This window comes from Spermophilus citellus (genome assembly GCF_964194105.1).
Source record: "Spermophilus citellus genome assembly, chromosome: 18".
NCBI lineage: Eukaryota > Metazoa > Chordata > Mammalia > Rodentia > Sciuridae > Spermophilus > Spermophilus citellus.
The window spans coordinates 2,762,740-2,787,599 of NC_138200.1; the positions used below are offsets into that span (position 1 = coordinate 2,762,740).

Consider the following 24,860-nt stretch of genomic DNA (forward strand, 5'->3'; position numbering starts at 1 on the left):
TTTGATGTGGCCTTGCAGGCTGTGCGTGTGTGTGGGGGGGCAGGTGGTGGAGAGGGGGAGTCCAGTGAAAGAAGCCGTTTTCGGTTGTGAAATCTGGACAGGGTTTTGAGGGATGAATAGGAGTTCTCCAAGGAAGATGTAAAGATGCACTCTAAGCCTTGGGAGTGGCCTGTGCGGAGTCTTGAAGTCATGTAGAAACAAACACTTAGGCTGCGAGGAGGAGGAGGAAGCTGGGGCCCGTGATACTGTCACCGCCGGTGTGGTGGGGACATGGGAGATAAACAGAAGATATGACAAGACTTGGGATACCGTAGGGCTCTGGAGGGAACAGTGAAGGGACAGTGCGGGAGGGCAGGAGCCGCTCCTGGGGCCGGTGGTCAGGGCGGCCAGTGAGCAGCTGGGCTTGGAGCTGGTGGGGAGGCAGAGGTGACGTGGGGCACGTCAGCAGGCTCCGGCGGGGTGGAGACAAAGGCGGCTGCCTTGGTGGCCGAGGTCATTCAGGCGGCGCGCGGAACCGGCTGGTTCGCCGAGCGAGCGCTGGGGACAGGTTCCCCTTCCCCGGAGACCGCCGAGGGCGGGGGCAGCTGCTCCAGGGTGGGTCTGGAACCGGCCGGGCTGGTGGCTGTTTGTTCTCTGGGAGGGACGAGGGTGGGGCGGCCTGGCAGCCCCTTCCTGAAACCCGAGCCTCGGGCTCCCGGGGCGGCGGGCGGCGCAGGGTGCCGGTGCCTTCTCGCGCGCCCCGCGCCTCAGTTTCTTCCTCTCTAAAGTGGGCGCGCGTCCTGGGACCGCCTTCGGGGCTGCGGGGAGGGTGTGCGGGTGGCGGGCCAAGGAAACCGGGCGCACACGCGGGTGGCCGAGGTGACCGGGAGCGCGCTCCTCCCGCAGTCCTCGCCCGGTGCCGTCTTGGTGCCCACCACTGGGCAGGTCACGGTGTGGGCAGCCGCAGCCCCGGGCAGGTCCCAAAACGTCTGCACCACCGCAGGCCGCCGCCCCTCCCGGGCCTGCCTTCCCCCAGCGGCCAACGGCTGACCCCCGACGTGCGTCTCCTCCAGGGGGTCTCCAGGCCCAGGCTGGAGACCAGATTCGGGATTCGGGCTTAGGGAAGAAGAACGCAGGAACCCCCCCCCACACACACACACCGGCCACACCCCAAGGCCGCCAGCTCACGGGGGCAGTCGGCCTGCCCCTCCCCGTCTCCTGGCTTTTCCCGTGGCGCTGACTGAGCGGACCTGATGTCACTGTACCCAAAACGCTTGCAGTGTGTTTCCTACCGACAATGTCACCGTGTCACAGTCCCAGTGCACACGCTGCTAGCCAGGCGCAGGGCTCACTGAATTTCCGATTCCTTAGTGATGGCCCCACAGTGAGCCGGCTGTGGGTTCTCTCTCCCCAAGGCTCATGCCTCTCCGGTCCCTGAACCTGGAATACTGCTCCGTCCTGCTGGACCTTGAAGGGCTTGGGGAGGCCTGGGGGGGGGGTGCCAGCACATGCATCCCCCTGAGGCAAGCCCGGCCTGGGCTGAGCTTCATGAAGAGCTGCTGGCTTTGCCCTGTGAGCAGCAGTGTCGCAGGCCCACCTGAGCTCCCCTGGGGGGACAGGGTGTGCTGCAGGTTCGTCCCCACATGCCGGGTCCCCATCCCTTGGCTCCATAGTTAGTAAGCATCTTTTGGGGAGGTGCTGTGAGACCTTATCAGTGTCCTGGTCCTTCATAGACCCTCCAACCATTACTTTATCAACCAGGGATGCTTCCCGCCGGGATCAGCCCTGGGACTGGGGGCGAGGGCAGGGTGAGCTGAGGGACAGGCTGGGAGGCTTCACCCTACCCCAGGAGCTGGTGCTGCTGGCGGAAGAGCTGGAGGACCCAGGGAAAGGGCCCAGGGCAGCCCATGTTTTGGCCTAAGTGCTGTCGCTCTCTGGGATGGGGAGAGAGGACTCTGGTTTAACAGGGCCCCCACTGGCCGATGCTTAAACCAGGCGGAAGTTGATTCCTCACACTTGTACTTGTGGGTTGGAGGTTCAGGGCTCCTTAGCACCTCCCGGACCTAGGACCAGGCTCCTCCCATGTCACTCTTCCCAATCCACTGGGACCCAGCCCCCAGGGATGCCTGCAGGCTGCTCTGCCCCCACTTACTCTCCCCCCCTGTGATAAACTTTGACCTTTTATTAAAGGAAGTGCTCTTGGCTTCTGTCTGGCATGTCTGAATGTGTTGGGGGACATTGAGTTAGATCCTTGAAGCTCTGTGATGCTAACCAAGACAGCTACCCAGGACCGACAGGTGGGCAGTGGACACAGAGTGGATGTGCTGGACAAAGGGAGGATTCACGACCTGGGCGGGGTGGCGCAGGATGGCTCAAGGCTTCATCGTGCTGCACAGGATGATGTTCAGTTTAAAACTCATAAATAGTTTGTTTCTTGAATTTTGGACGAAGTAACCCAAACTGTGGAGTGTGAAACAATAGGGAAGGGTACTGTATAGCTTCCAACCCAAGGACTGAGGTGACTGTTCCAGCCCTGCCATCACGTCTGCCTTCCAGCCAGGAGCAAGGAGGGAAGGGGGAGGTATCAATTCCTTTTAAGTGCCCACATGCCACGGATCAGAATCTAGAGCATGGCCACACCTGGCTGCAGAGGAGGCAGGGAACTTCGTCTTTATTCTGGGTGCTCATGTGTCTGCTGTAAAGAGCAAGAAGGGGAGCGGGGCCCAGGGAACAGTGAGTCGGCTTCCCTGAGGGGAAGTCCCTGATTCGGGAGCTGCTCTTCCTACATCCTTCCTACATCCCCTTTATCTCTCAAGTCCAAGTTCTAGCCAGAAAAAAAGAATTTCTTATAAACACACATCTGCTCAGGACCCTCCATTGCTCAAACTCTCCTGTGGCTCCCCAGTACAAAGCCACGCTCTGGGACCTCTGCCTCCTCCTGCATCTCCCAGGCTTTGTGCAGGGCTGTTCCCACCACCTGGAGCTCCCTGTGACTGACACCCCTCTCTGCAGGAGCGCCGGGCCTCCTAGAGAGGGCCCCAGTCCCCTGTGTACCCCAGCTGGCAGGCCAGGTCACTAGCTCTCCTGCTGTCTTGTCCCTCTCCTCCTGCCCTCCTCCTTTCCTCCCAGCTGCTGAGCGCAGTGCAGTGTGTGGCTCTGGTGGCTGTACTGACAAAAATCCGGACAGAACACCCGGTGGCCCCTGCTGCACCATATTGCAGGCTGTCCCGACACTGTGGCTTTAGAAGTGGACCGGGTCCCCTTCCCAGGAATCTTCGACCTGCACAGGGCTTGGTGCAGCAGCCAACTGCTGCTGCGTCGGCCGACAGTGAGGGCTGACCAGAGGCTGGGGCAGCACCTGGGCTGGGGACACAGACGGCTGGAGTCAGGAGCACGGGCGTCCGGGCCCCCTGATCTGATTCCCAGTGACCGTCCAGCACGGCTGCTCCGGGGCACGTAGGCGTCTTTCTCACACCCCAGCAAAGGGCTCTCGAGGTGTGGCTGGGAGGACACAGGGCTTTACTTCATGGTCACCTGTTGGCCCGCATGCTCTCAAGGGGAGAGGACACCATGGAGGAGGCTCTGGGTCACATCATAAACCATGCGGTTGGGACATACACGTTGTCACCACCCTCAGAAACCCAACAAGATGGGCTGGGGTGTGGCTCATGGGTAGAGCACTCGTATGGCACACATGAGGCACTGGGTTCAATCCTCAGCACCACATAAAAATGAAATAAAGATACTGTGTCCACCTACAACCAAAATAAATAATAAAAAACAAACCCACAAACCCAACAAGAGCCTGTGCATCCTGTCATCCCAGCCACTCAGGAGGCCAAGGCAGGAGGACTACAAGTTCAAGGCCGGCCTCAGCAACTTAGTGAGACCCTGACTTAAAAGTAAAAATTAAGAACAACAAAAAAAGAGCTGAGAAGTAGCAGAGTCAAAACACCCCAGGTTCAATCCCTACTGCCCAACCAAACAAAATAACAAACAAACAAACCCTAATCTGGCACAGAGCCAGCATGGAGCTGCACCCCTGTGATGTTCCAGGAGTGTCCAAGAGCCCCCCCCCCCCCCCCCCCCCCCCCCCCCCGTGCTTCTTAACAACCCCGGTGCCGTCCCCACGGGGACGGGGAGATGGAGGCACCGAGGAGAGCAGCTAGCTCAAGCGCAGCGGGAGGCTGCAGAGCCGGACTCCCCTGGTCTGTAGCTCCGGGGTGTGCACAGTTCAGCCCCTCTTAGGGCCCAAGGTGTGGACACTCCCTCATTTTAGGAGCTGCTTTGGGGCAGCTGGGTGCAGTCTACAATGGAAGAGCAAAGACGGTGGCAGAGCCCTCTCAGCACCCAGGACAGCACCCAGCGCTTCTCAGGAGCTTGTCAATGACAATGATAGTCCAGGATGCACCCTGCCTGGAGTCTGAGGAGACATTCCTGCTGCTTGGGAGTGTCTGGGAGTCAGGTGGGAGATGCTCAGGGAACTTCCACGCCTCGCCCTCCTTCTAACACCCACGGTGACAGCCAGAAATGTTCCTGCACTCGCTCTGGGTTAGGTCCTGGTCATGACTCACTTCATGTCATCTAACAAATTCTACGCACTTGTTGTTATAAATAAAGTTTTATTGGAACACAGCCAAGCTCATTTTTTGCATATGTGGATGCTTCCAGGGACAGTGGCAGAGTGACAAGTTTGGCAAAGCTGAATAGCACCTTTTCAGAAGACATTTGCCCACCCCTGCGCTAGAGGTAGTGACACCGGATCCCAGTTTGCAGAAGAGGAGGGGCAGGCCCCAGGAGGGTACAGCTCTGCTCAGGGAAGAAGCATGTGGACAGGTGTCCATTCCATTTCATTTTGACATGTTTCTTTTCCTTTCCTTTTCTTCTTCTTTCTTTCCTTCTTTCATTCTTTCTTTCCTCCTCCTGCTCTTCCTCCTCCTGCTCTCCCTCCTCCTGCTCTCCCTCCTCCTGCTCTTCCTCCTCCTGCTCTCCCTCCTCCTGCTCTCCCTCCTCCTGCTCTCCCTCCTCCTCCTCTTCCTCCTCTTGCTCTTCCTCCTCCTCCTCTTCCTCCTCCTCTTCCTCCTCCTCCTCTTCCTCCTCCTCTTCCTCCTCCTCCTCTTCCTCCTCCTCTTCCTCCTCCTCCTCTTCCTCCTCCTGCTCTTCCTCCTTCTCCTCTTCCTCCTCCTGCTCTTCTTCCTCCTCCTAGGTATGAAGAATGGAACTCAGGGGAGCTCTATCACTGAGCTACATCCCCAGTTCTTTTTATTTGTTTTTTGTATTTTGAGACAGAGTCTCACTAAATTACTGAAGCTGACCTTGAACTTGTGATCCTCCTGCCTCAGCCTCCCACATCATGGGGATTACAGGAGTGGCCACTGAGCCTGGTCCTATTTGCCTTTTAGTGACTGGCTTATCTCACTCAACACTTCTCCAAGATGAACCATGTTATAGCACGTGTCAGAATGTCCTTATCAGGCTGGGAATATTCCTTCGCATGTAGAGACCATATTTGTTTATCAGGGGACACCTGGGCTCCTGCATTGCGCCCTTCACTGCCTGTCATGGGCTGGTTTCACCTACACCTCAAGAAACTGTCATTCAAGAACAATGGAAAGATGTAGATGATCAAATAGAACCACCCACCACTCTGCCTGGCAGAGAGCGGCACAGAGCACTGTGGAGGCTTTTCTTGTTGCACCAACAATATACAGTGCTCCTGTAACTCAGCCTCCTGCAGCTTGCTCAGAGCTTGCCCTGGGGGTAAATGAAGGAACTCAGGGGCACAGCCGGATGAGCTGGGGGTAGTCGGTCCAGAAACACATATAGATGAGTGCCATTTTGCTTTTGGTGTCAGGTGGGTCTATGAGGACAGGTACCTGTCTATCTTGCTGCTGAATGCTGTGCCTAGCTTAGTGACTGCACTCAGTAGGCGCTGAACGATCTGAATGATTGTTGGAAGTAGTGATTGAGCGCTGGTCCATTGCTGATTTTATTTGATTCTAGCTTCTTGCAATGAGGCAGAGGCAAGGCTGTGAGGTAGCTTTTCCTAGGTCTGTTTCTTTCTGAACGACTGACCACACCTTAGCATAAATGCCTACAGGGACTGGCTGGGTCAGACTTGTGCTGGATGGGCTTGTCTCAGAAGGCTGGTCAGCCTGAGGGGAAGCTGTAATTGACACTCCCACCCACAGGAGTGCTCCGCACCTGCCTACACTGGGTATTACCTTTTGTTTTTGTTTTTGTATTGGGGATTGAACCCAGAGGTGCTCTACCACTGAGCCACATCCGCTGTCCTTTTTGTTTTTTATTTAGAACAGGGTCTTGCTAAGTTGCTTAGGGTCTTGCTAAATTGCTGAGGCTGGCTTTGAACTCCCGATCCTCTTGCCTCAGCCTCCTGAGCCTCTGGGCTCACATGCATGTGCCAACACCTCCGGCTTTTTATCTTTAATTTAATATATTTGTTTATTAGTATTGGGGATTGAACCCAGGGGACCTTAACCACTGAGCCAAATCCCAGGCATTTTTATTTTTTATTTTGAGGGTCTTGCTAAGTTGCTTAGGACCTTGCTAAGTTGCCACTCTGCCCAGCTATCTTTTATTTTGAAAGTTGATGTTTCTCATGGTGCATTATACTCATATATAAAAATGGAATTCACTGTGACATGTTCCTTATTCCCAGATATAGTTTGGTTAATTCCATTAAGATGTTCCCCTTTCCATCCCTCCTCCTTCTTCCTTTTTCCCTGCCCTCTACTCCATTGTTCTTTAACTTTTTTTTCAGGTCCCACTTCTCCTTTTAGAATTTATTCTTTCTCTCTGGCTTTCCCATGTAAGGGTAAGCCTGCAACCGTTGACTTCCTGGGTCTGGCTTATTCCACTAGCATGATGTTCTCCAGATCTAGCCATTTACCAGCAGAGACATAAATTCCTTCTGCTGTATGGCTGAGTGAGAGACACATTTTTATCTATCTATTTTGAGCACGATCTAATTTCATTCATTCATCCTAATTAGGTATAACATACTAATTTTATTTTTTAAAGAAATTTTTAATTCTTTAACTTTTAAATATTTTTTAGATGTCGATGGAGCTTTATTTTATTCATTTAACACACTAATTTTAGACGAAGAAACGGACCGATACCCACAGGCAGTCACAGTCTGGCAACTGTAGCGGCGCCTTTTTGTGGGTTGAGCGTGACGTCATTGGACCGGCGTCGAGCCCCGCCCTCAGCCCCGCCCCCGCTCCTGAACCACCCTTCCCAGCGGTCAGAGCGCTGGGGGCCCGTCCTCAGAGGTCGCGCCCTGGAGGCCACGCCCCGGCCCGCGCCACGCCCCCTGCCCAGTTCCGGGGCCGCGGCCGGCGGGGCTGCACGGCCGCACGTGGGTAGACGCGCTGCGCTCTGGTTCTCGGGCCGCCTCGGCGGAGCCCGCTCCTCGCCGGCCATGAGCCGCTACCTGCTGCCGGCGTCGGTGCTGGGCACCGCGGTGGGTGGCGCCGTGCTGCTCAAGTGAGTATGTGCCCCTCGCGTGCGCGCGTCGCAGGCCCGCGGGCCGCTGGAGGCCAGGGAAGGCCCGGGAAGGGGCCCTGCCCTCTCGGCCCCGGAGTCCCCGCTCCCCCTGGGCAGTGCCTTCCAGAAAGTGAAACCAGGGCCGCGAGCGCGAGTCGTGGGTCCAAGGTCACGCAGAGCCAGGGCGGGCCGGGTCCTGGTGCGCACTTGGGCTCCTTCCTTCCCTGTTTGTGATTGGTGAGTTCAGTCATTTCCCCTGTCACCCGCTGGCCTAGACCAAAGAATTAAAGAATCAAACGGAATTGTACAGCTCATAAACGGAAAGAGCCTGTTAAAAGGAAGTGTTCGTAGAAGTTTATTGCCTTTGTCTCTCCCTTCGTCCCTCTTACTTTCTCCTTTTCCTGCGAGATTCGGGACGATACTGACACACTACGGGGACCGCGCCATTCCTTGTCCCCGGCGTCTGACTCAGGAACCCCAGTCTTCCCAACACCTTGTGCTTGGAACCCTGTTTTGTTACTACCTTTGAAACAAAGGGTACGTGTTCATACCTGTTTTTTCAGACTGTCATTTGGAAGCTGTAGGGTTTCATCCTCAGGCTGCATTGTCACCCATCCCTGCTTACTGACTGCTTGCTGTCTGCAGGTAGAAATACCTGCAGAAAAATGTGGAAGAGTGGCACTCCTGGATACATACCAGCACTTTAGGATAGATGTCTAGAAGAGGGTGGGAGGGAATGCACACATTTATGGATTTGACACCTAAGACTAAGTCACCATCCTGGAAGGTTTAGCAGACTCTCCTGTGAGTAGTTGAGTAAACTCTGGGTATTATTCTTAAAAAATAACAATAAATTGTGCTGGGCATGATGGCACAAGCCTGTAATCACAGCTGTTAAGGGGGCTGAGGCAGGAGGATTTCAAGTTCCAGGGCAGCCTGGGCAATTCAGCAAGACACACATACACACACACACACACACACACACACAAAACAAACAAACAAACAACAACAACAACAACAAAACCCCAAAAAACAACTCAATGAAATCAAAGGGAAAAGAGTGGTATTTCCTATTAATTTGTGTTTCTTTAGTTCCTGTGAAGATAGCCCCTATTTGTAAGCTCAGCTATTTCCCAGGCTTCCTCCATGTTCACCCTGCCCAGGGTGCAGGTGTCCAGAGGGACAGAGGTTAACTGTGCAGGGCTTTGTGCTTGACAGGGGCTGCAGCTTTCGCAGAGTTCTGAACAGATCTGAACTGTGCTCTGTGAGGGCTGTCTGGCCAGGATGTGCAGGGCAGGGTGGAGGGTGAGTGGCAAGGGTGCTCCAAAAGTGGCTGGGTGAGGCTGACCGTGGGGAGGTGGCGACACTGGACTTGCTGGAGGTGGGCTGGTGTTGACAGTGTGATGAAGGGTAACATAAGGCGGGGCTGGAGGGTGTCGATAGGGGAGTTGCTGTTTAAAGGGGGCAGAGTTTCAGTTTCACAGATGAAAATTGTTCCGGAGATGGGTGGCATCATTTTATGATCATATTTGGTGCCACAGAACTATCCCCTAGAGAAGTGGTCATGAAGGAAAATTGTGGGTGTGCTGTGTACTTTGCACAGAACCAAAGCCAGGAAAGTAAAAGTGAAGGTGAGAAGAAACAAGGGAAGGAACAGACAGCCTACTGCAGTGCCGATCGGGTTAACTGGGGCCGGCGGGAGGAAGACTTCAGAAATTCAAAAATTTGAACCACAGAAGTATATTTCTTACCCAAAAGTAAACAAGTAGATCTGTTGTACAGCATGGTGGGTGTGGTTAATAACAATGTATGTATTTTTAAACATGGATGAGAATAGATTTTATGTTTACTCACCACAAAAATAAGTACATGAGGTGATGTATATGGCCACAGGCTTAATTTAGCCATTCTGTAGTATGCACGTTTCAAAATATGCTCAACATGATACATACATATAGGCTTTATTTGTCAAATAAAGTATATCCGCATAAAACAAGATTTTTTTTGTGTGTGTGTGTGTGTGTGTGTGTGTGTATTTATTTTTTTGGACCAGGGATTAAACCCAGGGGCACTTAACCACTGAGCCATATCCCAGCCGTTTTTTTGCATTTTATTTAACGCTAGGTTCTTGCTGAGTTGCTGAGGCTGGCTTTGCACTTGTGATCCTCCTGCTTCAGCCTCCCAAGCAAGAATTTACTATATTAAAAAGATAAATAAGGGCTGGGTTGTGGCTCAGTGGTAGAGCACTTGCCTGCATGTGTGATCCTCAGCACCACATATAAATAAATGAAACAAAAGATTCATTGACAACTAAAAAAAAAAAAGAGAGATAAATAAAAGTTCAGGTTGGTAGTGTGGACCTAGTGTGGCATGGTCAGGTAATCATGATGGGCTGTGTTTGGTTGGCCTGCGGTGGCCCCGGTAGCACATGGGCTGGTTTGAGATCATCGACCCTGTCACCAGACTGACCTGGCTTTGAGTCCTGACCCTTTCTGACTGTGAGGGCTTTGCCTTTCCCACCTCCTGGGGTTGCCAGAGGCACCTGATCAGAGAATCTGTGTGCGTGGCTCTGAGTCCCCCTCCATCTCAGGACGAATCCCTGGGTGGGGCAGTGTTTCCCTGAGCACGCTCCGTGGGCCGGGCCCTTTGGAAAGCTGTGCTGCGGCTTCACTCGGGTCTCCACAAAGCCCGGTTGAGGTGTCTGTTTCTGTGGTGTCCTCGAGGCGCAGTGCTGGGTCTGCAGGCTGTGACTCCTGGCCACACCTGGCCACACCTCTCCTGGTGAGTAGGTCTGATCAGCGGCAGTGTGTCTTTACACAGTGCCTGTGGCTGCCCTGTGTGCTGGTGGGGGAGGGAGAGCCTGGGACAGGGACTTAATTAACTTACACAAAACTCAGCCTCAGGTGGCTGGTAGCAAACTGTAGGGTGGCCTTCCCAGTGTGGACCAGGGTTGTCTGGCCAGCCCCCTCCTGCGGATGGTGGCTTGCTTCTGTGCAGTGTGGGGGTGGCAGGCGACACCGCAGCGTTAGTGTAGTTTTTGTCTTACGATTGGCGTGAGCTCAGGGTGGACTGTGTGGTACCACAGTCAGGGGCACATGGGGTCAGAGTGGACAGCCAGAACTGACCAGGCTGTTTCTTTTCCTTGCCTTCAGGGACTATGTTGCTGGTGGGACTTGTCCCAGCAAGGCCACCATACCCGGGAAGACAGTCATCGTTACGGGAGCCAACACAGGCATCGGGAAACAAACTGCCTTGGAACTGGCCAGAAGAGGTAGAGGCCTGCCTGCTTTCCTGTTTCACAGAGATTCTCATAACCAGTGTTCACGGCAGCCCGAAGGCAGCTGTGTCCACCCACAGCTGACCATCAATAAGACGTGGTCCAGCCATACAGTGGGCTGTGATCCAGCCTCAAAAGGAAGGAGATTGTGCTGGGTGTGGTGGTGCATGCCTGTCATCCCACTGGGAGGCTGAGGCAGGAGGATCACAAGTTCTAGGCCAGCCTCAGCAACTTAGCAGGCATGTTGGGGGCAGGCTGAGCAGTGGCCTGGTGCATTCTTCTTTTTTTTTTTTTTGGTACTAAGGATTGAACCCAGAGGAGCTTAACCACTGAGCCATATCCCCAGCCCTTTCTATTTTTTATTTTGAGTTATGGTCTTTTCTAAGTTGCTTAGGCCTCGCTAAGTGGCTGCGGCTGGTCTTGAACTTTTGATCTTCTTGCTTCAGCCTCCTGAGTCCCTGGGATCACAGGAGTGTGCCTTTTTGATAGGCAAGCGAGGTGCATTCTCAGCTTCTCCCATTTTCAACCTGCAGTGGGTGTGTGGGTGGAGACCCATGGCGAGTAAGGGCCACCTGCACGTCACACCACAGTCCACCCCTTCAACATGCAATGCAGTGATGTTGAGGACATTCAGAGTTGTCACTACCTGTCTTAAGACACTCTTGTCACCCTGTAGTTTAGATACCTTGGTCGCTTCACCCATCCTGGCTGATGCCCAAGCCACCAGCCCTAGGAAGCCGAAGTCCTCCTTTGGTCTGTGGCCTCGCCTGTTCCGGGGGCTCTGGTCAGTGGCAGCGACCGATGTGGTGACTCCAGGGTCCCCTGCTCTCGAGGCAGTGCGTCCTTCTCTTTTGGGGCTGAGTAACCCCCGCCACAGGCTGGACCACAGTTTGCTCATCCATTGGCCTGTGGCGGACACCCAGGTCCACTTTTGGCCATCGGGAGCATGCTGCTGTGAATACTGGGGGAGGGGGACGTAGCCTTCTGTTTCTGGGAGCCCTGGGGGTGCTCCGTTTGCTCTATTTCCTCGTGTCCACCCCGGCTTCAGGAGGCCACGTCATCCTGGCGTGCCGAGACATGGAGAAGTGCGAGGCCGCGGCCAGGGACATCCGCGGGGAGACCCTCAATCACCGCGTCAGCGCCCGGTGCCTGGACCTGGCTTCCCTCAAGTCCGTCCGGGAGTTTGCTGCGAAGGTCATTGAAGGTAGGCTGGGGACGCTGGCCTCGCGGGCCAAGGTCTGGGTGGCCACTCGGGCCCAGCTCTGAGGAGCCGGAGCCGGGCAAGTCCTGGAGCAGGTTGCCCACGCGGCCGCGGGCAAAGCCAGCCCCCTGGCCGCGGGCAAAGGCACCTCCTGCGGCGGCCCAGCCCGCAGTGGGTGTTGAAGTCGTGGTTTACACTCTCATATTTACATATTGTTCATTTCAAAAGACTGGGGAAAACCTCGTGAAGAGTGATAGCTTCTGACATGAGGACTGTTTGGAACCCGGCACGGGCTTGTGCTCCGTGCGCTCCCTGCGCTCCGTGGTGCTGGGGCGAAGCTGCCCGCTTCCCTCCCCTCGGCTCTGCGGGAACCGCCTGGCCAGGAGGAGTGAAGGTCTGCCTGATGGCCGGTTGTTTTCCTTGATGGTGTAAGCAATGCGCTCACCATAGAGTCTGTCAGATACCGAGGAGGAGGAAGAAGACCGCGGACACAGCTGCTCCACAGCCACAGCAGCCTGACAGGGGACAGTTTCCTTCCATGTGGCGTTTTCTGTTTCTGTACTGGGGATGGAACCCAGGGGCACCTGACCACTGAGCCACACCCCAGCCTTTATCATATTTTATTTTGAGACAGGGTCTCTCAAAGTTACCTAGGACCCAGCTAAGTGCTGAGGCTGGCTTTGAGCTTGCGGTCCTCCTGCCTGGCTTCCTGAGCTGCTGAGATGGCAGTGTGCGTCCTAACTTGTCTTGAAGTGGGTGTGCGCTGTGTTTGGCTAAACGGAGTCATTACCAGGAGCCACGTCACACTTCACCGTTTTGTGGTGGTGGGGTGGGGAGAGCATTTCAGACCTACTCTCTCTCTGGTTCTGGGGATGGAACCAGGGCCTCCCGTTGGGCCAGCCTTCCACCCTGAGTCCCATCCTCAGCCTTAAAATCTGCTCTTAGCCGTGTTCAGGAACGGGCACCCTGTGGTGACCGTGGCCTGGGAGCCCAGCGGGCCTCGTCTGCAGGAGTGCTGGGGCCTCGGGCCGGGACTTGGCAGGTCCTGCTTTGGTCCTTAAGCTTGTCGCCCATTTTCCTCTGAATATAAGGCCATGGGGGCTGTACCTGTCCTCCCCCTGGGAGCTGCACTGAGCCTCTGTTTGTCTCCTCTCTGGACTGGCTCTTCATGGGCTTGGCGGACGCCAGCCCTCCCCAGCCAACAGGAAGCCGCCCCTTAGTGGATGAGCAGAGAAGACGGAGTCTCATTCACTTCACGGACGTTTTCTGGGTCCAGGTTGGGTCCTGGTTGGCAGGGAGATGAGTGGGGAGGCGGGCAGTGCCGCTGCCCCGTGGGGGTGAGGTGACACGGGGCAGTGCGGGCGCAGTGGGAATGGATGCTTATTAAACACCTTCTTTGCACCCTTCATGCACGTGGCCCCAGCAGATTCCTCCAGGAAGCTCCTCTTCCCACTTCCAGCTGTGGACACTGGTTCCCAGCGCAGGCCTGGGGGCCGCAGGGCCCGGGCTGGCCACGCCCAGGACTGAGCTTTCCCTGAGCCTCTCGTCCCTCTTTTGGGAGCTGATTAAGACATCCTTTGTTCTGTGGGATCTTTGAGGACCGTGACGTTATGTCTGTGGCCTTGGGAGGTCAAGTGTCGGCCTCTTAGCGTCCCCTCAGATCACCCATCGGGGACAAGAGGCTTAGAACTGAGCGGGTGGCACGTCTGTGTGTCTTAAGGTAATAAGAACGAGGCACAGCGAGGCACTCCCAGGTACAGGGGGAGGCTGGAGGACGCCTGCGCGGGCAGGCGGAGCCCCCCGTCCAGCCCCAGACCTTGGCCAAGCTGAGCCCTGCTCATGCCCCCTCCGGATCCGCGCAGGCCCCGTCTGACCCCAGCCTCAGCTCCAGCCGGCTCTGGGCCTCCTCAGCAGCGTGTTCTCTCCTCAACCCGTCGCTTCTGCCAAGCTCCCTCCTCGGAGCAGTCTCTGTTCTGAGTATTGGCTCCTCGCTGTACCGGGACGTCTGTCCTGGGAAGGCGGGGACTTGACTGTCTTGTTCACCCTGAATTTCCAGGCCCCACTGGTAGGCTCAGAACGTGCCTGTCGCGTGAGTGACAATTACACGTCTCTACCAGGCAGGTACTATCATCCTTTTTAAAAAGGTGGAAGCTGAGTCACAGAGAAGTTATGTGACTTGCCCAGGGTCACACAGCTGATGGGGATGGAGCCAGGTCTGATTGCTGTCTGTCTGGACCCCAGCATGTGACCACCTGGGGACAGGTCTTTAAGAGGTCATCCCGTTACAGTGACGTCATTAGGTGTCCTACCTGCAGCTGGTGTCCTCATGAGGGAAACTCGGGTACAGGGACCGGTGGGCACAGAGGGAGGCCGCCTGGGGGCGGGGAGAAGACGTCCCTGCAGGCTGAGGGGAGGATGGCGGTGGCTCTCCCTCAGCCTCAGTAGCGCCAGGCAGTGGTGTCTTGCCCCGGGTCTCCAGCCTCTGGAACCCAGACCTCAGATTTCTGCTCTTGGCCCGGCCTGTGGCGCTTGGCCGCGGCAGCCGGGGCAGATGAACGTGTGTGGGGAGCTCTGCTCTTCACCCGCTAAGGACAGGAAACCGAGGCTCCAGTCTGTCTGAGCCAGGTGCTCGGGCATGAGACTGCCACCCCCCTGTCCCAGGGCCCGCGAGTGACCCCGAGGTCCCTGCAGGGAAGGCTTGTGAGTTTAGACGGGCCTGTGTGCATGAGTGACCTGGTGCCGTGCCACACAGAGCCACTGCCCGGGCCAGAATGCCTGAGGGGAGCCCTCACTGGTGTGCAGGGGCCTGAGCCCGGTGTCCCCAGGGCTGCCCTCCCTCTGGATGCTGGGCCGAGCTCCTGCCTCTGCAGCTCTGGAGCTGCTGAACAGGAGTCCCCCTCTCTCACCCAAGGCCGCCCCGTCTCAGCCTGAACCTGTTTCCCTTAGGAGGACCCCAGTCTTGTTGGATCAGGGCTCACCCTGACAACCTCGTCCGCATGGGGGTGGACACCTCTGTGGGGACCTCATTTCCAAGAGGCTGGAGGTGGACAGGAGTGCATGGGGACATGGCTAGCCCCGGGCAGGGGTGGAGTCAGCCCTCGCCCTCATGTATGTCCTGACCCCTGTCTTCCAGAGGAGGAGCGGGTGGACATTCTGATCAACAACGCTGCTGTGATGCGGTGCCCGCACTGGACCACTGAGGATGGCTTCGAGATGCAGCTCGGCGTCAACTACCTGGGTGAGCTCAGGGCGGAGCGCTGCGCTGTGGCGGTTTTGCCCGGGTGACAGTGGGAGTTGCCTGTGCTGAGGGTCCTGCTGCAGTCTGGGGCAGCCGGGTGGCCCGCTGGGCATCCTCGGCAGCTCTAGGACCTGCCTGTTAATGCTCAGGTGCTGGCCTGTCCTTCTCCGCTCCCCGCCCCTGGCCTTGCGCCCTCTGTCCAGAGAACCATGTTTCCATCTGCCCATCTGTCCTTCATTTCTGTCAACTTTCCATTATTCTGTGAGTCTTTCCATGTCACTCTTGTTGAAATGCTTCTGTTTTTAGGAGGAGGGGAGGTGGCTGTTGGGGGAGCAGCTGGACCCTGCACAGGCCTGTAGCTTAGGAGGAGAGGGGTGGTCCCCACGGTGCCCCAGGACTGCAGCTTAGGAGGAGAGGGGTGGGCCCCTCAGTGCCCCAGGACTGCAGGTTAGGAGGAGTGGGGTGGGCCCCTCAGTGCCCCAGGACTGCAGCTTAGGAGGAGAGGGGTGGGCCCCACGGTGCCCCAGGACTGCAGCTTAGGAGGAGAGGGGTGGGCCCGCTTGGTGCCCCAGGCCTGCAGGTTAGGAGGAGCGGGGTGGGCCCGCTTGGTGCCCCAGGACTGCAGGTTAGGAGGAGTGGGGTGGGCCCCTCAGTGCCCCAGGACTGCAGCTTAGGAGGAGTGGGGTGGGCCCCTCAGTGCCCCAGGACTGCAGCTTAGGAGGAGAGGGGTGGGCCCCCACGGTGCCCCAGGACTGCAGCTTAGGAGGAGTGGGGTGGGCCCCTCAGTGCCCCAGGACTGCAGCTTAGGAGGAGAGGGGTGGTCCCCACGGTGCCCCAGGACTGCAGCTTAGGAGGAGCGGGGTGGGCCCCCATGGTGTCCCAGGCCTGCAGGTTAGGAGGAGTGGGGTGGGCCCGCTTGGTGCCCCAGGACTGCAGCTTAGGAGGAGAGGGGTGGGCCCCTCAGTGCCCCAGGACTGCAGCTTAGGAGGAGAGGGGTGGGCTCCCATGGTGTCCCAGGCCTGCAGGTTAGGAGGAGTGGGGTGGGCCCGCTTGGTGCCCCAGGACTGCAGGTTAGGAGGAGAGGGGTGGGCCCCCATGGTGTCCCAGGACTGCAGGTTAGGAGGAGTGGGGTGGGCCCCTCAGTGCCCCAGGACTGCAGGTTAGGAGGAGCGGGGTGGGCCCCCATGGTGTCCCAGGACTGCAGCTTAGGAGGAGAGGGGTGGGCCCCCACGGTGCCCCAGGCCTGCAGGTCATTGATGCAGGCGCAGTCGCAGTGGGGAGGAAGGGACTCACGAGGTGCTGCTGGCAGCGCCATTGAAATGGACGAGGTGCTGACAAACAGCAGTCACACGTTTCCGCTGTCCTTCCTCAGGTCACTTCCTCTTGACGAACCTGCTGCTGGACAAGCTGAAAGCCTCGGCGCCTGGGCGCGTGGTCAACCTCTCGTCCCTGGCCCACGTCGCCGGGCACGTGGACCTGGAGGACCTGAACTGGCAGAGGAGGAAGTACGACACCAAGGCCGCCTACTGCCAGAGCAAGCTGGCCCTGGTCCTCTTCACCAAGGAGCTGAGCCGGCGGCTGCGAGGTACACAGCAGCCACGGGCCTCCCCTCGCGGGCCTTGCCTCGTGGGCCTCCCGCTCTGCCCCTGAGCCTGGCGCTCTGCACCTGAGCCGCTCCAGACAGGAGTGGAGCTGGCACCCCCACGTGCACCCCATGCTGGTGCCTGCACAGACTGACCAGTCCCCCGCTGCTCTGAGTGCCCCGCAGTCCCGCTTGGCCTCCGCCCTCAGGCCTTCCTCCCTGCTGATCCTGGACAGGCACTTGAGCCTCCGGGACTCTGAGGCAATAGTTCTCAGCTGCAGGGTCATGTGACAATGTCTGCAGACATGATTGTCACACCTGGGTGGAGGGCTGCTGCTGGCACCTGTGGGTGATGCTGGGAATGCTGCTCGGCACCCTGCCGTGCTCTGGGTGGCTCCCCGCATCCCCACGCGTCCAAGGAGCTGGCTAGAAAGCCGCCCTGGGCCTCTGCTTCTTGCGGGCGGCGTGGGGGCCGCAGCGCCAGCCTCCCCGGGGCTGGCCACAGTGCTGGCACCAGACCCCACCCCACGCCCCTGCTCAGACTCTGGTGGGGCCAGTGGGTCAGTACTGTGGGTTGTCACGCTCCAGGGGAGCTCTGCCCTGCAGCCATGTGACAAAGCTGCCTTGTAAGATGGAACCCTTGAGGCTGAGGGCGGAGGTGACGTGGGTTCCGGGCAGGAAGAGCGCAGGACGGGACTCCAGGCTTGGCCCAGGCTGCAGCAGCCTGCCAGCTGGGAAGCGAGCCGCCAGCCTGCCCCTGCCCGTCCTTATCTTCTCCAGGCACGGGTGTGACCGTCAACGCGCTGCACCCTGGTGTGGCCAGGACGGAGCTGGGCAGACACACGGGCATGCACAGGTCCACCTTCTCCAGCTTCACACTCGGTGAGTCCCTCCTGGTCTGGGTCTCTGCAGAACCTTCTGGCCCTGCCCTCTCAGCCTGGCCCAGGACCCTCCCTCAGGCGGTGCCTGGCGTTACTTCCCGACCCCCCGTCTTTGTGGTATGCAGAATGAGTCCCTCCTCTGTTGACCTGGCCTACCAGCCTCAGAACAGCCCCAGGAAGCAGCCGGGGCCCACTGACCCACGGGAAAGCCACGTCTTGAGGGGAAGCGGCTGAGCGGCCTGGAGTCAGGCTGTGCTCAGGGCCAGGCCAGCTTCCCCCAGCCTGGCCAAGCTGTGTGGGGACACGCCTCCCCTTTTGAGCCTCCGTATCCTCACCTCCTCAGCAAGGACCCCTCAGACCTTGGGAGGGTTAGATGGTCCCATGGGGAAAGGCCATGTGCAGCGCCTGGCCCAGAGTGGAGCTGAACAGAGCTCCGTGCCTGGGGTCTGAGACCCTGGGAACCTCTGGGGGTGGGCTTGGCCTCAGGAGCCGAAGCTGGGACGGGCCCAGATGCGTTCAGTGAGAGGAGGTTCTTTAAGGAAGGGTGGGAGGGTGAGGATGGGGGCTGACGGAGAGAAGTAAGGCTCATTTTCTGGGGAAAGGCAGGGAGCTTCCGGGGTGGACAGAAGCACAGGGCAGAGCCTGGAGGTGGGCGCTGTGGGACCCGAGGGCGGGGCGGGGCGGGGCGCTGGGATCCAGGGTGTGCCCTGAGTGCTCTGTGGCTGGTGCAGGGCCCATCTTCTGGCTGCTGGTCAAGAGCCCCCAGCTGGCAGCGCAGCCCAGCACCTACCTGGCCGTGGCGGAGGAACTGGAAGGCGTTTCCGGAAAGTACTTTGATGGATTCAAAGAGAAGGCACCAGCTCCCGAGGCTGAGGATGAGGAACTAGCCCGGAGGCTTTGGGCTGAAAGTGCCCGCTTGGTGGGCTTGGACATGTCCCATGGGTCCCCTGTGAGGGGGCAGTCCCTGTCCAGGTCACCTCTGGAGCAGGTTTGAAAGCCACTTGGGTCTCCAGGATGGAGCTTCAAGATCCAGGATGCTGCCAGCCTTGCCTCTGTCATTCTCTGGGGGACTGTGTTGGCACCATGTAAGCCTCAAGAACAAGGGTGGAGGCTGCCATACCCTAGCCATCCTCCAGGGGGCAAGATGGACTCAGCCTGAAGACCAAGGGCACAGGCTGCCACACCCTCTCCATCCTCCAGGGGGCAGTACCGGCCCCATGTCCGTCAGCGGCCCATAGTGGGTTGGGCTGTAGGTGAGCACCTGCTGGGGGCTTGCAGGAACCACGTGCCCTGCTGACAGTGCGTGAGCTGGGCCATCAGAAGCCTGCCTCTCTTTGGGAATCAAACAGCAGGGAAGAGTGGTGCTGTGGAGAGGCACGGCGCCCTGTGTGCTCCGGGCCTGGGCGCTCACCTCATGTCACCTGGCTGAGGGAAGGGCCAGGTGGGTGTGCCACACCCCTCCACCAGCATGGCCTGGGCCCGCCACCCTGCTCCAGGGCCCGCCTCCCTGCGTCCTAGATTCAGTCCTCTGTGGGGAGGTGCCAGCGAGCGCAGGACGGCTGTGTCCTTACTCCTTTCAGGGACAGACCCTCTGCCCTCGCCGAAGCCTGGGGTTCTTGTGAGACTAATGGGAGACTCACGTCAGAAATGGGGCGGGGAGGGGCTGAGGCTGGGATGCAGAGGCAGAGAGCCCGCCCAGCACGTGTGAGGCCTGGGTTCCGTCCTGAGCACCACATAAACATAAATGAACAAACAAAGTGAAGGTGTGGTGTCCATTTACGGCTAAAAAATAATAGGGACAAAAAGAAATGGGTGGGGTTAGGGTGAGGCCAGCAAGATGCTTGTGGCTCAGAATCAAGGTGCGCATCTTGGAGAATCATGGAAGCAGCGGTGCCACTTAGTGCCCTGCCCCACAGAACAGGGTGGGGGGTGGCTCTGTGGTGGAGCCCAGGGTTGGCGGTATAAGGGCAGTGCAGGGGACCACCACTGGTCACGGCGTCATGGGTGTGCTTCATGTTCTTTCTGGGCCACGTCGTACCAGGTGGCAGGGGGTGTGCTGAGATGAGCTGGCTCTGGGGGCAGCTGCCCACGTGGCCCTGGTGGCCCCTCCCTGTGTTCTTGCCCTGGGTGGTCCTCTTCCTTGGGGACTCGTGTCTGGGGATGGATGATTGACTGGGAGAACAGGTCAGGGGCCGACCGCGGCAGGCACCCTTGCCCTCTGGTGGCAGCTCTGATGGGTGCTGTGGGCTGAGCTGCTTTACGGAGAATCCAGAACTGAGGGCCGCGCCCGACGGCTGCCAGGGACAGCCAGACGCGGAGAGACCGAGGCCAGCCCACAGCCACCTGGGTGCCCTGGCTGTGCTCTGTCAGATCGAGGTGCAGGTCCAGCGGAGAGGAGCAGGCTGTTCCTGGGCACAGCCAGGAGTGGGGCGCGTGGGCGGCCACCCCAACACCACAGGCAGGTGGTGGGGCTCCTCGGGCTCTATGGTCGTGAGGCGACTCCTGCAATAAAGCCCCTTGCAGGGGTTCCTGGGGAGGGGGCTCTGGGAAGCTGTGGGGGCTGTCTGCACCATGTACCCTTGGCCTGCTGCCCCTTCCTTGCCTTCAAAGCTGCCGTGGTGACCGAGTCCTCGGACGCCGTCTCTGGTTCTGACTCTGCCTCCATCTTCCCCACATGAGGACCTTGCGGTCACTTCTAGTCCACCTGGAGAATCCGGGCCCATCTCCCTGTCAGCTGTCCAGAAACCTCCCCGTATCTGTAGTTGGTCCTCCACTGGCCCCCCACTGGCCGTGCAGAGCAGCCTTCATAGGTTCTAGAGAGGAGGACGTGGACACCCTTGCTACGCTGCCCCGGCTCTTCAGATTTTCCAATTCCTGTTCTGCTTAAGTTAGGGAGAGTCGACGCCACCAGTGTTTGCCGTCTAATAACTGAAATGCACAGGTTTCTGTCACTTATTATTTCTACTCCTGGTGTCCTGGTAAGAGGGGTGATGGAATTCAGGTCATCCCAAAGCCCTCTGTCTCGGGGGTCATGTGTCCAAGTTATGGTGCAGCCCGGGCTACCAAGCTGCTGGTCACACGGGGTTTGTCTCATAGGCCGACGTGTGCACTGTGGCCGATTCTAGCTGTGAGTCCTCGTGACCCGCTTCCTCCCCCAGGTGCCACAGGCATCGACTCATTGGCATAGTGACAGCTCTGAGGGTCTCGCAGACCCAGCTGCAGCCTGGAGGGAGATGAAAGATGGGAAATCTACCTGGGGGGGACCCCAAAACAGAGCTGAGAGCAGACCCGTGAACAGCAGCAGATGAGGAATTAGTGGAGAAGATACTCTGGTGGTGGGCACAGCACAGAAAGGGAGCCAAGTCCACCACAGATAGCTGGCACTGGGCGGAGCTGGGCACTGGCTGCCTAGGGACACCCGGGGTGTAGGTGGCTGGTGTCAGCTGGCAGGCTCTTCGGCAGCTCCGCCAGTTGTGAGATGTCCAAGTGCTGTTAAGTACACTGACTGAGAGCCCCTGTCCTGAGCCCCCAGGTCCCCTTCCTGGGACCCCTCCTCAGGTCTTCCTGGGCCCCCAGGACCCAGCAACTAGCGGTGAGTGCCTGGGACCTGGTGAGCTGGTCCAGCCCTTTGCCCAGCCCCTCTTAAGCCTGGCCACGGGTGTAGACCAGCTTCAGCATCCAGAGGTGGGTCAGGCCTCGGGTTCTGTGACCTGAGTCTTCCTGTCTGACCAGTGCCAGGGCTGACCTCAGTCCAAGGCTGGCTCTGTCTTAGGTTGAATGGTGGCTCTTAAAGGGTGGTGAAGTCTGAACCGTTGGCACCTGGGAAAGTGACCTGATGTGTGAAGGCTCTGCCGATGTCATTCAGGACCTTGAGGTGAGGTCATCCTGGGTTACCTGGGCTGTCTGTCCAATAGCATGTGTCCTGAAAAAAGACGGAAGAGGAAAAGACCCGGAGCAGAGCAGGAGCGCGTTGATGACGAGGGTCCCTGGGCCCCAGCAGCCGCGGAGGGAAGAGCAGATTCTCCCCAGAGCAGGTGGCCTGCCAACACCCTGACTTGGGTTTCTGTCCTCTGGAACTGTGAGAGGATAGAGTTATGTTGTTGAAGGCACCAAGTTTGTGCAGTCTGTCATGGCAGCTAAAAAGCAACACGGCCTCTTTGGGGTCACCGTGTGGCCATCAGGCCGCTGTGCTGTTTCTGTCTCTGCAGTCTGATGGGGTCATCTGGGCTCATGTGCTCATCTAAAACTGCAAGAACTCCCCAGCAGACACCAAGAGAGAGGGACGCAGGCGGGTTTCCCAGCCTGATGGACACACAGGGTGTGGGCGGCTGTCCTGTGCATTATAGGGTGGTTAGCAGCACCCTGGTCTCCACAGTCTAGATGCCAGTAGCCATCCCCTCCCAGGTGTGACAGCCAAAATGGTCCCCAGGCATTGCCAGTGTCCCCTGGGGGGTGGATTACCTTCAGTTGAGAACCACTGTACGGCAGGATCTGTGTCCGTTTCTAGGGATGCTAAGCAGATGCCCTGGAGCTGAGGGCCAGCTTGCTGTGGCAGTGCCAGCCCTTGTTTCACCCGTGGTTAGTGGGGATGAGGGACAGGTGGAAGGCGCTGCTGAGAGGTGAGGTGGCTAGCACTGGACAGATCGCTGTGGAAATGATGCTGGGGATGTGGGGCAGGCTTCCGATGGCAACACAGACCTTACCTGAGAGTGACCTGGTACCCCAGAGCCTGGGACCTGGGAGCTGGTCAGGTGACAGGTGATTTCCAGTCTATGACACACCATGAAATCCAGAGGTCTCCATATCACGTAGAAAGGCACCTTTTGGACACTGTGGGGTGAAAGGTTAAAAAAAAAAGATAAATTTAGGATTTTGCAAAATGAGAGAAAAAACAAACCAAAACCCAAGGACACACAACTTCTTTCCCTCCTGCACAGCAAAGAGTCAGCTAGTTAAAAGCTGCAGTTTGGTATATTGACAGAGGATTAAACATGTAGGAATAAACTGAACAAGAAATGTGCAACTCGTCCAATAGCACCAGTCTGGTTTAACAGAAATACTAGTAGGCGCCATCAGTCTTCATCTGCGGATACTGATCAAAAACAACACTGAAAAGGAGAATCCAAAATTCAATCTGTAGGTACTTGGGGGGGGGCAGGTCAGGAGGTGACCACATGTTTCACATTCTATATGCCCACCAGCAAGATAGAATGTGACCTTGGTCTCCAGCTCAGGGACACAGGACAAGCTGCCTGGGCCACGCACCTAGGCTGGTACTGCTGTGACCAGCACTGCCAAACTAACAGGTTCCTGTGAGGGGCGATGGGAGATTGGGAGAAATAAAGTCAACACAGGCAGATCTTGAAGATAGAAAAGCTGCTCTCTGATGGAGAAGCAGGTCTAAGGAATCACTCCAGCAGTCTTTATTATATATGTCTCTAAATCAGATTAAAGATTGTGCAAGCATTATTCTTTGTATTCATGAAAGTTACAGAGTTAGCAACAGTATGCAGCTATTTCCTCAGTTACATTGTACAGTTGCAACGTGCAGTGTTAGGAGCATTGTGAGGCTCTCAAGAAAGTGCATTGTTTAAATTTACTAATTCGGGGCAGATTCAGGAGCAGCAGAACTGGTGAAATATTGTGGCTATCTTAGCAAGGAAGTTCCTTCATTCCCAGGAGCTGCCCTGCCTGAGCATAAGGTCCAAGCTGATAAGACTCTAGCATGGAGGACATCTCCATAGCAACCGGGCATCCTATGCCTAGGCACAGAAACTTTCCCAGTCACCAAGTATGCCACAGCCATGAAGTCATCAGGGACCCCAATCTCAGACACTGGTCTCCCAGGCACTGTCACCGCTCTCCACATGGTATCTGACAAGGAACCAAGAAAGGAAACCTGCCTGGGGACCGCAGCCCTGGAGCCAGGCCACCCTGGGGCCGTTGGAGGGACACGAGGCTGCGTTGCACTGTGTGCTTCTTCAGCCCACCCAGGGCACCCTCCGCCCAGCCTTTGCGCCCTGAGTATATTCTTCATCTCCTGAAAACCAGCGCAAAACCTTCTCCCCAGTCACTGCTGTGGAGGCCCGTGGGCGAGGAGCCTCTCGGTCCTGCTTCCCTGAGGCGCACACCCGGAATCCCCGCCCCTTTGAAGGCTGAGGCAGGAGGAGGGCGATGGGAGGTGGGGGAGCTCAGTGGAAGAGCGATTGCCCAGCATGAGCCAGGCCTGGGTTTGATCCACAGCACTGGAAGTTAAAAAGAAAAAGGCCGTTTGGCTGGGGCTCTTCAGTTGAAGCAGGCACCCCGGGTGGCGGAATGGCAGTGACCCTTGGCCTTAATCATGAACTGCGGCTCAGAGGCTTTCCTGTCCCCCACACTTAGATGCATGGAATGTGCCTCTTGCTCTCCCATCCTCCACCCCAACTGGGGATGAACCTGGGTGCTCGACCACTGAGCCACACCCCAACCTTTTTATTTTTTTATTTTGAGGCACATCTGGCTAAGTTGCCGAAGGTCTTACTGGGTTGCCCAGGCTGATCTCAAACTTGTGATCCTCCTGTCTCAGCCTCCCAGGTCCCTGGGGCCACAGGCACATACTACCTGTGGTAGCCCTAGAGTCTTTCTTTTTTGAACACGATTTTGCTGCCAAAAAAAAAAAAATAAATAAATAAATAAAACACGAAAGGCCACAAAACAGAAAGCCAAGTCAGAATGAATCAGGCAACCAGAACTGTCCCCACAAAGCTGGCCCCTCAGTGGCAGGGGACCACCTTGGGCTGAGGCTGGGTCCGGGCCCTTGCGCAGGCTCTGCTGGCTTCGGGTTCTGTTAGGCTGCGTGTGCATGGGCACCTCCCGTGTCCCACCCATCAGTGTGGCTCCCAGGCTCCTTGGTCTCTGGTAATGACATGGTGACGGGCAGGACCCACGGGCAGAGCAGGCCTGGTGGCCAGTCAGGGAGGGTCTGCACTCTTTCTTGCCAGTCCCAGGACCTGGGCCCCTGCCAGCCCACTTCTGTCTGTGGAGCTGGGACCCCGGTGGGCTGGGTGGAGGTGGCCCGTGTCCTGCCTCTGACCCTCCTGATGTGGCTCTGAGGGGCTGGGCACACCGTTGAGCCCTTCCTTCCTTCCCCAGGGAGGCTCCAGAGGGCCCCGGGGGGCCGTGGGCCTGCCTAAAATGAACACGGGGGCAGGAGG

At 57.6% G+C, this 24,860-nt stretch overlaps 1 protein-coding gene across 1 annotated transcript; it reads left to right on the forward strand.

Annotated features, from left to right (window-relative positions):
• Positions 1 to 7,311: 7,311 nt before the first annotated feature.
• Positions 7,312 to 19,430, forward strand: RDH13 (retinol dehydrogenase 13). The gene is made up of 7 exons (XM_081275735.1): positions 7,312 to 7,488; positions 10,641 to 10,759; positions 11,814 to 11,969; positions 15,100 to 15,204; positions 16,577 to 16,789; positions 17,567 to 17,668; positions 18,399 to 19,430. The coding sequence occupies exons 1-7, from the start codon at positions 7,424 to 7,426 to the stop codon at positions 18,659 to 18,661; spliced, it is 1,023 nt and encodes a 340-aa protein (XP_081131861.1). The 5' UTR covers positions 7,312 to 7,423; the 3' UTR covers positions 18,662 to 19,430.
• Positions 19,431 to 24,860: the final 5,430 nt, after the last annotated feature.